The 15,230-nt window shown below is 42.5% G+C and overlaps 1 protein-coding gene across 4 annotated transcripts in view; it reads right to left on the bottom strand.

The window, feature by feature from the left end:
- Nucleotides 1–15,230, bottom strand: part of FNDC3B (fibronectin type III domain containing 3B) — a 350,539-nt gene that overhangs the window by 65,977 nt on the left and 269,332 nt on the right. For all 4 annotated transcript variants that reach the window (XM_056565195.1, XM_056565194.1, XM_056565197.1 and 1 more), the window contains one exon: nucleotides 11,703–11,852. In XM_056565195.1, the coding sequence (XP_056421170.1) occupies nucleotides 11,703–11,852 (150 nt within the window). The remainder of the gene's footprint in view (nucleotides 1–11,702; nucleotides 11,853–15,230) is intronic.

Raw genomic sequence — 15,230 nt, 5'->3', positions numbered from 1 at the left:
AGACCCTTTCACTTTTTACACATAAAGTTCTCCTCTCCTCCCACCAATCTGCATGCATACTCTATAATGAGAATGTAAAACTTTTGTAAATTTATTAAAATGTAAAAACAAAAAAAAATCCCATCGACATAGGTATTCAGATGCTTTGCTTTAACACGTAAAATTTAGCTCTGGGGACTTCCCATTTCTCTTGATCACCTTAATCCATCTGTGGTAAATTCTGTTGAAATTCTTAAATGGAAGAAGTTTGGAACAGTCAGCCAGGACTCTTCTTAGAGCTGGCGGCATCACCAAGCTAAGTAATTGGGGCTAACCAAGAACCCAATGGTCACTCTGGCTGAGCTCCAAAGATCCTGTGTGCAGATAGGAGAAACCATCACTGCAGCACTCCACCAATCTTTGCTTTATGGCCAGAAAGAAGCCTCTCCTCTGTAAAGACGAATGAAAAAAGACATCAAGAAGGAGATTATCATTCTTTTCAAACGTATGGCTTTTATATGCCAATTTTTTTTTTACTTACGTTTGCTTACATGCGACCTATTTATCAAATAGTCGCACAACCTTGATAAATAGATCACACGTAAGCAAAACCTGGGAAACCCGCATACAAAAGCATTTTTAAAGCAGAAAAGTTTTCCCTTATGTGATTAGCCGAAGTTCTTTATCTACCCTTTATCACCAGTAGCGTTGTTAGAGAGTGACGGGGAGGGGGGGGCGTACCACATCGGGTGACACCCTGACTGGCCTGCCTGGCACTAAATAGCTGCACTCCACCTATCCCGCAACAACCCATCCGCCCTCCTCAGAAATAAAAAAAAATATTAAAAACATACTATGTGGCACCATGAATATCTGTACTCTGGAGGCTTTTTTTGTTTAATTTTGAGTCTGCATTTTGTGACGTTTGTGGGCGGAGTCTTGTGTCGCTGCCGGAGTCTACGTAAGGAAGGAAGACAGCATAGCACCAACAGGCACATAAACAATAGTGAAGCCACAAAAAAAAAAAAAAATAAAACGGCTCGGTACGTTACACACCCCAAAATCTGAATGAAGCTGTATTACTATGGATGTTTCTTTTTTTAAGGAAAAATTTTAGTGCCACATATGGGTTATTTAAGTAGTCTGTAAAAATTCTTACACAATTATTTTGTGCCTTATTCTATTTTAACACAACATTAATTTAAAAATTTAGTGGGTACGCCAGCATGTACGTGTCCTAAAATTAACAAACTGTGCAGTGTGTATTTTCAACCTTAAAATTAATAGTTATTAGTTATATAATTAATTAACATTAATGTAGTAGCTTTCTTTCATGATGCAGAACAAGAACAGTTGTTGAAGTGGGTGTTAATGTCCTTTTCTGCGGCCGTATGCACTTTCTGTAAGCCAGGGTGGACCTGGAATACATATACGACTTAAATGGAGATGAGACTTTTTCTTCATAAAAAGCGACTGTCGCATTTCATAAATACATGACGACAGCAAAGTAAAAAAATTATTACTACGTGAGCAGATTTCAGAAATGTGCTTTGGAATAAACAAAAATCTAAAAGTCTCAGCATGTATAGAAAAGTATGTGCAACTTTTTTTACGCAAAAAAAAATCTACTATGGAGCTTGATAAATCTAGGTTTTTAAAAAGCCCCTAAAGACTCTCAGACTGTGATAAAAAAAAGATAATTTGGTCTGATGAAACTAATTTTTAACTTTTTGGCCTTAATTCTAAGCATCACCAATGGGTGTAGACCTGTGGTGTTCCCTTACTGGTTTGACATAGGGCCAAATTTGGGAGCGGAATCTTAGTATCCTCTAGGTTTTCACCCTTTTACCCATTCCAGAATTAAGAAGCTGGACTTCTAATGCTAGATGTTACCAGGTCGCTGCCCAAAAAGAGGTTCTGGTATAAGTAACTGCTGGCCAGCCAGGCCAAACAGCCCCAATGCCAGACACTAGGGATACTGGCAGAAGGGAGGCTGGTGCAATGGGTAAGCAGTCAGTGGAAAAAGGAGACACAGCACAGCCCAGTGTGAGTTAGTCAGTAGCAGAAAGCAGCTTCAATAGATGGTGCTTGTCAGCAACAGGAGATTAAGCCCAGGGAGGGGTAAGGAGCCTCAAGGTGTAGATGTAGCAGAGGTGAAGATATTTTAGTAGCAGCAGTATTAATCACTGGCTAGATAAAGGCACAGGTTCAATGTCGACACTCCGAGTCATGCACAGGAGAGTCAGCAAGGTATACAAAGGTCAGGCATGTTAAGTAAACAGGCACAGATCAATTACAGGAAAGCAGAACACACACCTTCCCTATGACAAAACCACTATATTGCTCTGGCACAGGTAACTGGGTGGGCAGACTAAATAAGTAATGCCAGGCAGGAATAGGTGGAGGAGACGTTAAAGAAGCGTGCACTGACCTGTAAGTTGGAGAAGCGTGCACTCACGTGGCCTCTAGAGGACAGATCAGGAACTGCAGACAATGGGAAAGCAGCAGCAGGAAGGTCAAAGGAGGAAGCCTGAGCTGACCGTTGGGATGTGAAGCAGAGATTGTGGCCCAGTGGCAATAATTTCCTAGACATGCTGCACGCTGGTGACTGCCAACCGTAAATGTCTGAACGAAACCAGGTGCTGCTTATCACCTGCCCAATATTTCCCAACAGTAAAGCACCATACTGTGGGGAGTTTTTCATTGGCTCTGAGACTGGTCAGAGTTGAGGGAAATCTAAATGGAGCAAAGTACAGAGATGTTCTAAATGGAAACCTGATCCAGAGTTTTCTGGACCTCAGGTTGGGCTGAAGGTTAACTTTTCAACGAGACAATTTACCTAAAGCACACAGCCAAGACAACACAGGAGTGGTTTGGAGACATCTCTGTGAATGTCTAAGTGGCACAGCTAGAGTCCTGACTTGAACTCAATAGAACATCTCTGAAGAGACCTGTAAATGGCTTCCACTGATGGTCCCCATCATACCCTGGAATCATACCCAAGAAGGAGTAAACAACAGAGTGAGACAGAGGTATCAAGACACAAAAAAAGCTGCAGTGGCTTAGAGTAAGTGTTATACACACAACAGCTTCTCCCACAAAAAGTTATTGAAAGATTAGAGACCATTTAACTGTCCTTACTATTACAGCAAATCATCTTTCATTTTTTTGTGATGTAAAATGTAAATAAAGTACCTGTGTTTCTACACAGAAATGATATGACATTTTAGATATCAATTTTAAGTAGTGCTGGCAAATGCTTAGAGCAGAAACATTACAAAGCAGCCCTCTTGGGGACCAGTGATTTTGTTGTTGTTAATGTGAACATAAGACAGTGTGCCCAATTTTTGGAGAAAGAAAAAAAAAAAGTAATTTTGTTGTTACATTATTTAAACATTGGCACCAGCCATGTATGCTCAGAACAGACAAACATAACAAAAACTAAATTATGTTTCAATTCATTGTGAAAAGCATTAATAGCCATTTGTGACATAGGAGGGCTTGAAATATACTGCAATTTGGATAGTGGGAGGAAAATACCCTTGCAGATCCCAACAATCTTAGCTAAAGTGGGATATACAGTGACGGCAGGATACATATCATGAGTCATACAAACCACATTGACTAGAAAATGTTGGCTTTTACAAGTCGATGGATCAGAGTGAAGGTCTTGCTTTATTGTATTTGGTCATCCAATAGTCCATTTGTCCTCAAGATCCCCCAACAGGTCATGTTTTCAGGATTTCCTTAGTCTTTCACAGGTGATATCAGTGAATCAGGCATCACCACAGTTATATCCCCTGTGAAAGACTAAGGAACTCCTGAAAACATGACCTGATAAAGGGTTACTCCGGCCCTAAGACATCTTATCCCCTATCCAAAGGATAGGGGATAATATGTCTGATCGCGGGGGTCCCGGCCATCACGCCCCCTCCCATGGGGGGGGGGGGGGTGGTGATGTCACACGGGGGCGGGGTCGTGAAGTCACAATACTCCGGCACTGTGGACGTAACCAGGCAGACTCTGAGGCTGCAGCGCTGCATGCAGCTCCCACAGGTGGGTGCTGCATGCGAGATCGCTGGGGTCCCCTGGGGATAAGATGTCTTAGGGCCGGAGTACCCCTTTAAGGGGGGTCTTGAGGACCATGTTTGAGAAACACTGCTTTAAGCAATATTCACTGCACAACAGACCTATCCAACTGTTAAAGAGTTCACATTTATATGACCCAAAAGAATCCAAAGTGACACCTTTTACTGTATACTGCCATCATGGCTCCATTGTGTCTATCTAGATCCCATACACATAAAGGGGATATCCACCAATATGTACACATTAAAAAACGTACTTCACAAAAACCACTTTAATTCAATAAAACTATATTTCTATTAGAAAATCTCAATATAAAACAGTGCTCAATAACTGAACGAGTATGACTCTCAGGTAATGTCAGAGCATAAAAGAAGAACCATAAATCTTTCCAATAACTGCTAAGAGCACTCTTAAGTATACTGTGTAAAATACAACTGCAATCAAGTCTTCCCCGAATACCTATCAGTGGTGTTTGGTCTGAAATTAACAACAGTAAGGGATACTGCAGAATATTATTATCATAGGAGTGCATAGCCCCATCAGACGCTAGATCACTTAATGTGCAAACAATTGCTACATTCTATCAGGGATATTTCCAAAGTGCATATACCAGAATGTATCATAAAGAGCTTATGCTTCTACCCATATTGATGTCCCTTTGTACCCCTACACCGTTTCATTACCACTTTCTAAAGGGGCAATTTTACACAATCAGACCAAGCACTACTAATAGGTCTATGGGGAAGACTAGATTTCAGTTGTATTTTATATAGCATTTATAAGAGTGCATAAGAGCGGTATTTGGAGACATTTATGGTTCCTTCGAACTTTATCTGAGAGTCATACTCGTTCAGATATTGAGTGCTGTTTTATATTAAGATTTTCTATGTGATGTAGTTTTATTAAATTGAAGTGGATTTTGTGAATTTAGTTCACACATAGTATTTTTGCTAGTATTTTTACAATCCAGGAGTGGAACCAACAGATTAAAACTATAATGGAAAGATTTGCACACATGTTTGTAAGTTTTGGTTAAACAATACTGACCAAATACTGATCGAAATGCCAGGTGTAAACCCAGCCTAACAAAGGAAAGTAGCACATCTATGTAACCATTTTACACTATATAAATACATACCATACTTTTTTAATTGTATATACTACTAAAATTAAAACAACAAAAGTTCTAGAAAAAAAAGGGGTGTGGAGAGGATACAATAGGGTTAAGTGAAGTAAGGTTGCATATAGCAAAATATTACATTTCTTTAGCTTTGTCTAAAAGGTAATGATGATTCACCGGAATCCACAGTAATTTGTTTTACTTGATAGTGGGTAAATACTACGTAATAGGATCTTTTCATTTCTTTAGTAGATATTTAATCCCAAAAGAGTAACTAGATGGCATTTTTTTTTTGGCTTAGCTGGAAATAAAAAAATAAAACCCTGACCATGTACTCGCCTGCCTCACCCCCTCCAAAGCCATTCTGATAGTGCTGTACTTCCCTGGTCACCACATCATGGTCACTGTCTCAACCATAGTTTCTTCTCAGTCAATCACTGGCTACTGCATAGATAGGGTCAACATCCCCTTTAAGACTCTATGTTGCATGGCCAATTTCAGTATCTTGCCAGAAGATAAGAGAGGGATCAGCCAGTGAAAGGCTAAGTGGGAACTTCCTTGTGTTGAGAAAGACGGTGTTGAGTGGTGAGGATCAGAGACTAGACACCATCTAAATGGCAGTGTTGGATGCCCCTTAAAGTGCATTAGCCATTTCCATACGAGGTACGGAAAAGACCAACAGTCAGAGCATTAAGAGATGGAAAAGACCATACCTTTACTTACTGTGGCTGGAGTTTGTAAAGTTATATATCGGCTGTTTTCTAATTCAGCCAAACAGTAGGAGAGGCCAGGCCAGTTGCAGCAGCACGTCCCCTCCCAACCCTGACTGGGCTCCATGCCGGGGCGGGGAGGAGGTGTGCTGCTGCATGTTGGCCGGCCTCTGCCACTGGTTGGCTGGATTAGAAAACAAACACAATATAAGGTTACAAACTGTGGCCACAGTAAATAAAGATCTTTTCCATCTCCTAATGCCCTAACTCTTGGTGCCTGTGATGTAAAGTTTTCCTCGATTCGTAGAAAACTCGGAGCTCATGCGCAGCACTTCACTGACAGCGTATGGCTAAAGTAGGCAGCGTTAGGAGTGTAGCCCGAAAACTAAAAGCGCATGCGCAGCTTTCCTCTGCTACGCAGTTAGGGTAGAGACGCTGGCATATGTTAGCGCAAGCGCAGTTGTTCAGAGTAGTCTGTAGAAAACTGTGTACATAGTTAGAGTAGGTAGCGTAGCAGGCAGGGCGAGAGGGTAACCAGCTTAGGGTAGTTTAACATAAGTGTAGCGTAGCTAGCTTAGATTGTAACGTAGTAGCTTAGGTTTTATAGTGAAAGGAAGTAGGTTATAGTAAAGTAAAGAGACTACAACTCCCAGCATGCCCAGACAGCTAAAGGCTGTTCAGGCAAGATGGGAGTTGAAGTTTTACACAGGAATAGAGTAGTTAGCGTAGCGTAGTGTTAGCGCAGTCTTAGCATATTTAGTGTATCAAAGTGTTAGCGCAGTTTTACACAGGGCTAGTGTTGTGCAGTTAGCGTAGCTTAGTGTAGTATTACACAGATGTAGTGTAGATAGCGTAGCATTAGTGTAGTATTACACAGGTGTAGTGTAGTTAGAGTAGCGTAGTATTAATGTAGTATTACACAGATGTAGTGTAGTTAGCATAGCTTTACAAAGGTGTAGCATAGTTACGGAAGTGTAGTGTTAGCGTAGTTTTACACAGGTGTAGCGTAGTTACCATAGTGTAGCGTTAGTGCAGTTTTACACAGGTGTAGTGTTGTTAGCGTAGCGTAGTTTTATACAGGTGTAGTTAGCGTAGTGTAGTGAAAGCACAGATTTACACAGGTGTAGTGTAGTTAGAGTAGCGTAGTATTAATGTAGTATTACACAGATGTAGTGTAGTTAGCGTAGTTTTACAAAGGTGTAGCGTAGTTACCATAGTGTAGCGTTAGTGCAGTTTTACACAGGTGTAGTGTTGTTAGCGTAGCGTAGTTTTATACAGGTGTAGTTAGCGTAGTGTAGTGAAAGCACAGATTTACACAGGTGTAGTGTTGCTAACTTAGTTTTACAGGCAGATACAGCGTAGTTTAGAGAGTGTAGCGTAGGGTGTAGCTTAGCTTAGTTATGCAGTGGGCTACAGCTCCCAGCATGCCCAGACAGCCAAAGGCTGTCCAGGCCGGATGGGAGTTGTAGTTTTGCAGAAGTAGCAGAGGCCATTGTGCACTGCTACATTAATGTTGCGGAGGTGAGTAAGTCCTTGTACGTTAATGTAGCAGAGGCCATTGCGCTCTGCTACGGTAATGTAGCAGAGGAGAGTGCGCCCTGAGCTGCGCTAGTTAGTTCATTAAGGGTATATAGCCATCTATATAGATGGCTGTATACGGGAATCAGAAGGCCACTTACCCACCTCTGTTCCTGCTCTGTCACTAGACGTGGAGCAACACAGGAAGATGACAGAGCTGAAACGGGGGTGGTTAGTTAGGCTCTCCAGGTGAAGAACCCCCAAAAATGTACTAACCCATTTTCTTGTGCTTTCCTTCTCTTCTCGTTTCAGATATGAATGCGGAGGGCTACGTCGGATTTGGTGGACTGCGACGATGACCTGCATTTTTTATTTGTTTTGTTTTAGTAAAATGGTTAACGAGGGCTGTGGGGGGAGTGTTTTTCCCAATATAAATGTTTTAACTTGTGCACATGTGTTTTATTTTTTTTTTTATTACTTTATAGGCTTAGTAGTTGAAGCGGCCTTATAGATAGAGTCCATTACTAAGCTGGGGCTTAGCGTTAGCCTCAAAAACAGCTTGCACTAACCCCCAATTTTTACCCTGGTACTCACCGCCACAGGGGTACCGGGAAGAGCCAGTACCAACAGGCCCAAAGCACCAATATGGCACTCTTGGGCCTAGCCGGTAACAGGCTGGCGTTATTCAGGCTGGAGAGGGCCTGCAAAATGGTCCTCGCCCATCCTGGTAACGTCAGGCTGTTGCTGTTTGGTTAGTATCTGGCTGAAAATGAAAAGACTGGGAACCCCCCCCCCCCCCCCCCCCTTTTTAATAAAAAAAAAAAAGTGTGTGGTTCCAAGTCTTTTCCTTTTCAGCCAGATACCAACCAAACAGCAACAGCCTGATGTTACCAGGGTGGGAGAGGACCATTGTTACCGGCCCTCTCCAGTCTAAATAACGCCAGCCTGTTACCGCCTAGGCCCAAGAGCGCCATATTTGGCGCTCTGGGCCTGTTGGTATCGGCTCTTCCCGGTACTCCTGTGGCAGTGGGTACCGAGGTAATAATTGGGGGTTAACTCTAGCTGTTTATGAGGCTAACGCTAAGCCCCAGCTTAGTAATGGACTCAGTCTATAAGACGGCTTCAACTACTAAGACTGTAAAGTAATAAAAAAAAAAAAAACACACGTGCACAAGTTAAAAAAAATTTATTAGGAAAAACACTCCCCCCCCCCCCCCCCCCACAGCCCTCGTTATAAAAAAAAAAAAATGCAGGTTATTGTTTTAGTCTACCAAATCCGACATAGTCCTCCACATTCACGGATCTGAAATGAGAAGAGAAGAAAAACACAAAAAAAAAAACGGGTTAGTACATTTTTGGGGGTTCTTCCCTTGGAGAGCCTAACTTACCACCCCCGTCTCAACTCTGTCATCTTCCTGTGTTGCTCCATGTCTAGTGACAGAGCAGGAACGGAGGTGGGTAAGTTGCCTTCTGATCACAGTATACAGCCATCTATATAGATGGATGTATACCCCTAATGAACTAACTAGCGCAGCTCAGGGCACACTCGCCTCTTCTACATTAATGTAGCAGAGCGCAATGGCCTCTGCTACATTAACGTAGCAGAGTGCAACTGTCTCTGCTACTTTAACGTACAAGGACGTACTCGCCTCTGCTACGTTAACGTAGCAGAGCAAAATGGCCTCTGCTACGTTAATGTAGCAGAGCACAATGGCCTTTGCTACGTTAATGTGGTAGAGCGCAATGGCCTCTGCTACTTTTGCAAAACTACAATATCCCATCCGGCCTGGATAGCCTTTGGCTGTCTGGGCATGCTGGGAGTTGTAGCCCCTTCACTCTATGACTTAGCTAAGCTACACCCTACGCTACACTCTCTAAACTACGCTGTATCTGGCTGTATAAGTAAGTTCGCTGCATTACACCTGTGAAAAACTGTGCTAACACTACACTACAATAACTACACTACACCTGTATAAAACTAAGCTAACACTACGCTAGCTACACTACACCTGTGTAATACTACACTATCGCTACGCTAACTACACTACACCTGTGTAATGCGCTAAAACTGTGCTAACACTCTGCTACGCTAATTGTGCTAAAACTATGCTTTAGTACTTTATTCCTGTGTAAATATACAACTCCCATCCTGCCTGGATAGTCTTTAGCAGTCTGTGAATGCTGGGAGTTGTGGTCCCTTCACTGTAAAACATGCAAAACTACAAGTTTCAGCATGCTGGGAGTTGTAGTCTGTTTACTTTAAAACCTATAAGATTCCTCATTTCACTATTAAACCTAAGCTAGGCTAACTATGTCACAATCTAAGCTAGCTACTCTACAGTAATGTTAAACTACGCTAACCCTACACTGGTTTCCCTCTTTTCCTGCATGCTACGCTACCTACTCTAACTACGTACACAGTTTTCTACAGACTACTCTGAACAACTGCGCATGTGCTAACATATGCTAGCCTCCCTACGCTAACTGCGTAGCAGGGGAAAGCTGCGCATGCGCTCTTAGTTTTCTATGAATCTGCCTTTGTTAGCCCTGCGCATGCGCTCTGAGTTTTCTACAAATCGAAGAAAACTTTACATCACCTGCACTTCCGTACCATATACAGAAGCGACAGTTGACACTTTAGAAACGTAAGTAGCATTGGCATTTTCAGTTTCTTGCCAGTAGTGCCCCGATTTAATAAAAATTATCTTTTATTATCAAAATAAATATTGGGGAAGATTCTCAAAAACTAATTTCTGTTCCAGCGATATTACTCACACCTTTTTTTTCTCCTCAGATTTTCAAAGGTCTCTTGTGCTGCTTTGAAAATATTTAAAAAATAATTTTTGCGCCACACTTGATTTTTTCTTGGTGCGCCCCCAAATTTATTTATTTTTTGCAGCGATATAGGATTTTTTAGCGCCAAAATTGCAAAATTACATCGCAGAAAATTCTGGCGGAAACATCTTATCTAAATATTCCATGGTTACTAGTGCCCAGACAAGCGATAACTATATAAATAAAACAGCTTAAATGTGAGTGCAGGTGCAATGACCAAGAAAAAATAAAAATATATATTTTTAATAACATTTTTCAATAATTATTATTTCTTTTTTTAATAATTACGTAAATAACACCTTTTCCCCCAAAAAACTAATAAAAAAATATAAATAAAAATAAATAAAACTACAACCATTTCTGTGATTTCTATAAAGCTGGTGTGAAATTTTTGATGTAAACTGGACCATTGGAAAATATAATGTAAAGCAGACAATATACGTGGACACGCGTATACCGAGGCTCAAAGCTCTTTGAAAATATGGTAGATACTTTTCGCGCCAAAATTTTGGAGAGAAATTGATTTCTTGGGGCGCAAATTTCTTTGAGAATCTCCCCCATTATCTTTTATTATCTAAACTGTAACTTTTTGCTTGCAGATTTCAGACATGTATATTACCGTATTTTTCGCCATATAAGACGCACTTTTTCTTCCCCAAAACTGGGGGGAAAAAGTCGGTGCGTCTTATACGGCGAATACAGCCCTATCGCGGCGCTCCCTGCGGCCATCAACGGCCTGGACCCGCTGCTAATACAGGACATCACCGATCGCGGTGATGCCCTGTATTAACCCTTCAGAGGCGGCGATCAAAGCTGACCGCCGCGTCTGGAGGGAAAGTGACACTAACCCGGCTGTTCAGTCGGGCTGTTCGGGACCGCCGCGATTTCACCACGCGGTCCCGAACAGCCCGACTGAATAGCCGGGTTAGTGCTTACAGGACACTGGGAGGGACCTTACCTGCCTCCTCGGTGTCTTCTCTGTTCAGGGATCCCCTGTATGGCCGGCGCTCTCCTTCCTCGTCATCACATCGTTGCGTACGTGCGTTGGCGTGCGTAACGACGTGATGGCGGCGACGGAGAGCGAGGATACCTGGCCGGCAGCAGAGACGTTCCGGAGTGACGGCGACAGCGATGGAGCGAGATCTAGGGCAGCGGTGACTGATTCGGAGCGGCGGGGACACGTGAGTATTACCTCCTATACCAGTGGTCTTCAATCTGCGGACCTCCAGATGTTGCAAAACTACAACTCCCAGCATGCCCGGACAGCCGTTGGCTGTCCGGGCATGCTGGGAGTTGTAGTTTTGCAACATCTGGAGGTCCGCAGGTTGAAGACCACTATTGGGTTCAAAATCTTTATTTTTTTAGATTTTGCACCTATAAATTGGGTGCGTCTTATACGCCGGTGCGTCCTATAGGGCGAAAAATACAGTACATTACTGTGTCATATATACCTGAAGTTGGCAGCAATACTGTGTTGCTGGTGACAGATCAGACACCTGAAAACTAGTGTCACATCCGCTGTAAACTAATTCTAGAATATCTTCTTCTCTTCCCCACTGTAGTCTGTATTCTGAGATATCTGCACCGTTGCTTTCAGGACTCTGTTGAGAAAAAAAAAAAAAAAACATGCTAAAATAAATATATACTAAATAGTTACACAGACTAAAGGGCACAGAAGGCCTATTACATTATAAGCAAGCAACAACCATTTGTTCTACCTGACACAATGTAAACTGAACTCACAATACCTAAACAATGGCAAGTGCCAGTGGTTATCCATTGCTATGCTGCCAGGCACCAGGCATGATCTTCAGGAGAAAGCATTCACATTCCACTTACGGCTGCAGTCCTTGTTCTATCACTGAATAGAGGCTACTTTAGGATTTGTAGGACAATGGAGGAGATTCATAAAAACCTGTGTAGAGGAAGAGTGGTGCAGTTGCCCATAGCAACCAATCAGATTACCCATATTTTTCGCCCTATAGGTCGCACTGGCATATAAGACGCACCCAATTTTAAAAAAAAGATTATGCACCCAACAGTGATCTTCAACCTGCGGACCTCCAGATGTTGCAAAACTACAACTCCCAGCATGCCCGGACAGCCGTTGGCTGTCCGGGCATGCTGGGAGTTGTAGTTTTACAACATCTGGAGGTCCGCAGGTTGAAGACCACTGGATAGGAGGTAATACTCATGTGTCCCCGCCGCTTCGGACCCGTCACCGCTGCCCTGGATGTCGCTCCATCGCTGTTGCAGGGGTGTCCCAGACGCTCCGGACGTCTTCTTCCCCAGGATCCACGCTCTCCATAGCCGTCATCATGTCGCTACGCACGCTGCTCCTATTGGATGACGGGACGGCATGCGCGACGACGTCCAAGGAGAGCGCCGCCATGCAGGGGATCCTGGCACGGAGCAGACACCGAGGAGGCAGGTAAGGTCCCTCCCGGTGTCCTGTAAGCTGTTCGGGATGCCGCGATTTAACCGCAGCAGTCCCGAACAGCCCGACTTTCGCTTCAGACGCGGCGGTCAGCTTTGATCGCTGCATCTGAAGGGTTAATACAGGGCATCACCGCGATCGGTGATATCCTGTATTAGCCGCGGGTCCCGGCCGTTGATGTCAGCAGGGACCGACCCGATAGGTATGTATTCGCCGTATAAGACGCACCAACTTCCCCCCCCAGTTTTGGGGAAGAAAAAGTGCGTCTTATACGGCGAAAAATACGATACTTCTCTCATTTTTAAAGAGGACTCTGAAACATGAAAGAAGCAATCTGACTGGTTGCTATGGGCAACTGCACCACTCTTCCCCTACACAGGTTTGGATAAATCTCCCCAAATATTCCTTAAATTTTCAGAAATTAGAAGAAAGATTACGAATTACACTGGCAACACTGGCAACACTTCATCCCTGAACCTGTTATACGTCCAGCGGCAACACACATATATACCGGGTCTATAATAGAAGAATAAATTGCTCTGGCCTGTGACATCCTAACTTGATTCCCGTCTTAATGTGACTTACAGTTTACTGTATACTTCTACATTTGGAAATGTTGATAGTTTGTAAGTTATAAATTACTAAATGTAAAATTCTCATAGCTAAATCAATATTTTTGTTTAATTTTAAAGGGAACGTGACACGTTTAAAATGCAGTCCCTGTTTAGGCACCATGTTATAGATCAGAGGAGGAGAAGCGGATCAGACTGATATATAGTTTTGTAGGAAAAGTTCTAGGATAAATTGTCATTTATTCATGTAAATCTCTACTCATTCCAGGTAAGTGGTCATGTGGGAGGTTCTACAGACAGCTCTCTCTATAAGCACACACACACACACATACACACACACACACACACACACACACATACACACACACACACACATACACACACACACACACACACACAGCTGTCAGTTACCCAGTTGGACCGACTACATGACTACTTGCCCCACAATGAGCAGAGATTTACATGAACAAATGACAAGTTATCCCCACAAAGCTGTATATCAATCTGTTTTGCTTCTCCTGCTCAAAAAATGATACCTAAATATTAGAAAGCAGTTTCCATATGACAGATTCCCTTAAAAGGGATTTCTGATGACAAATTTGGAGGACATGTGATCCAAACCAGTTGAGGCCTTGGATGATCCCACCAAATGTAATAACAATCGGGCCCTTTTTAGGTTACCATATTCAATGTAAGGTGTCTGGAAGACCTCATTGTTTAGGAGATGATCTCAACCAATACAACTTATATAATGTAGTCCATAAAACCGGCTGCATGTACAGGGTGGGCCATTTATATGGATACATCTTAATAAAATGGGAATGGTTGGTGATATCTTCCTGTTTGTGGCACATTAATATATGTGAGGCGGGAAACTTTTCAAGATGGGTGGTGAACATGGCGGCCGTTTTGAAGTCGGACATTTTGAATCCAACTTTTGTTTTTTCAATAGGAAGAGGGTCATGTGACACATCAAACTTATTGGGAATTTCACAAGAAAAACAATGATGTGCTTGATTTTAACATAACTTTATTCTTTCATGAGTTATTTACAAGTTTCTGACCACTTATAAAATGTGTTCAATGTGCTGCCCATTGTGTTGGATTGTCAATGTAACCCTCTTCTCCCTCTCTTCACACACTGATAGCAACACCGTAGGAGAAATGCTACACCGTAGGAGAAGAGGGTTACATTGACAATCCAACACAATGGGCAGCACATTGAACACATTTTATAAGTGGTCAGAAACTTGTAAATAACTAATGAAAGAATAAAGTTAAATAAAAAATTACGTTAAAACCAAGCACATCATTGTTTTTCTTGTGAAATTCCCAATAAGTTTGATGTGTTAAATGACCCTCTTCCTATTGATATGGTAAAAAAAAAAATATATGTTTCATCAGAAAAGCTGTGATTAATAATTGCACTGGAACTTTTTGTGGCAAAGCTCAAGCGTATTTTTGAAACTATCATGCTACCAGTCTATGTAGAGAAGAGATGGTAATACATGAGCCATATTGCTATTCTGCTTGTCTCTCCTGCATTATTTAAAGGGGAACTCCCCTGCTCAGCGTTTGGAACAAAATGTTGCCAATGCTTAGAGCCGGCAGCTCGTGATGTCATAACCCCGCCCCTCATGATGTCATGCCCCACCCCTGAATGCAAGTCTATGGAAGGGGGCATGACAGCCATCACGCCCCCTCCCATAGACTTACATTGAGGGGGCGGGGCATGACGTCATGAGGGGGCAGGGCTATGACATCACAAGCTCCCGGAGCAGGCTTTAAGCATTTGGAACATTTTGGTCTAAACGCTGAGCAGCGGAGTACCCCTTTAATGATACATTTCGGGAAATGGGATCCATAAAGAAATTATTTAGTACATTTTTTTTATTATAGGAGGACGACCCTCCCAACATTTGTGATTGTTTATTTGAAATATTCAATAAAAATTACTTGAACTGAATTAT

Source organism: Hyla sarda, chromosome 3 (assembly GCF_029499605.1).
Source record: "Hyla sarda isolate aHylSar1 chromosome 3, aHylSar1.hap1, whole genome shotgun sequence".
Classification (NCBI taxonomy): domain Eukaryota; kingdom Metazoa; phylum Chordata; class Amphibia; order Anura; family Hylidae; genus Hyla; species Hyla sarda.
The sequence above is the reverse complement of the archived record's forward strand: the minus strand, read 5'-3'. Positions and strand labels throughout refer to the sequence as shown.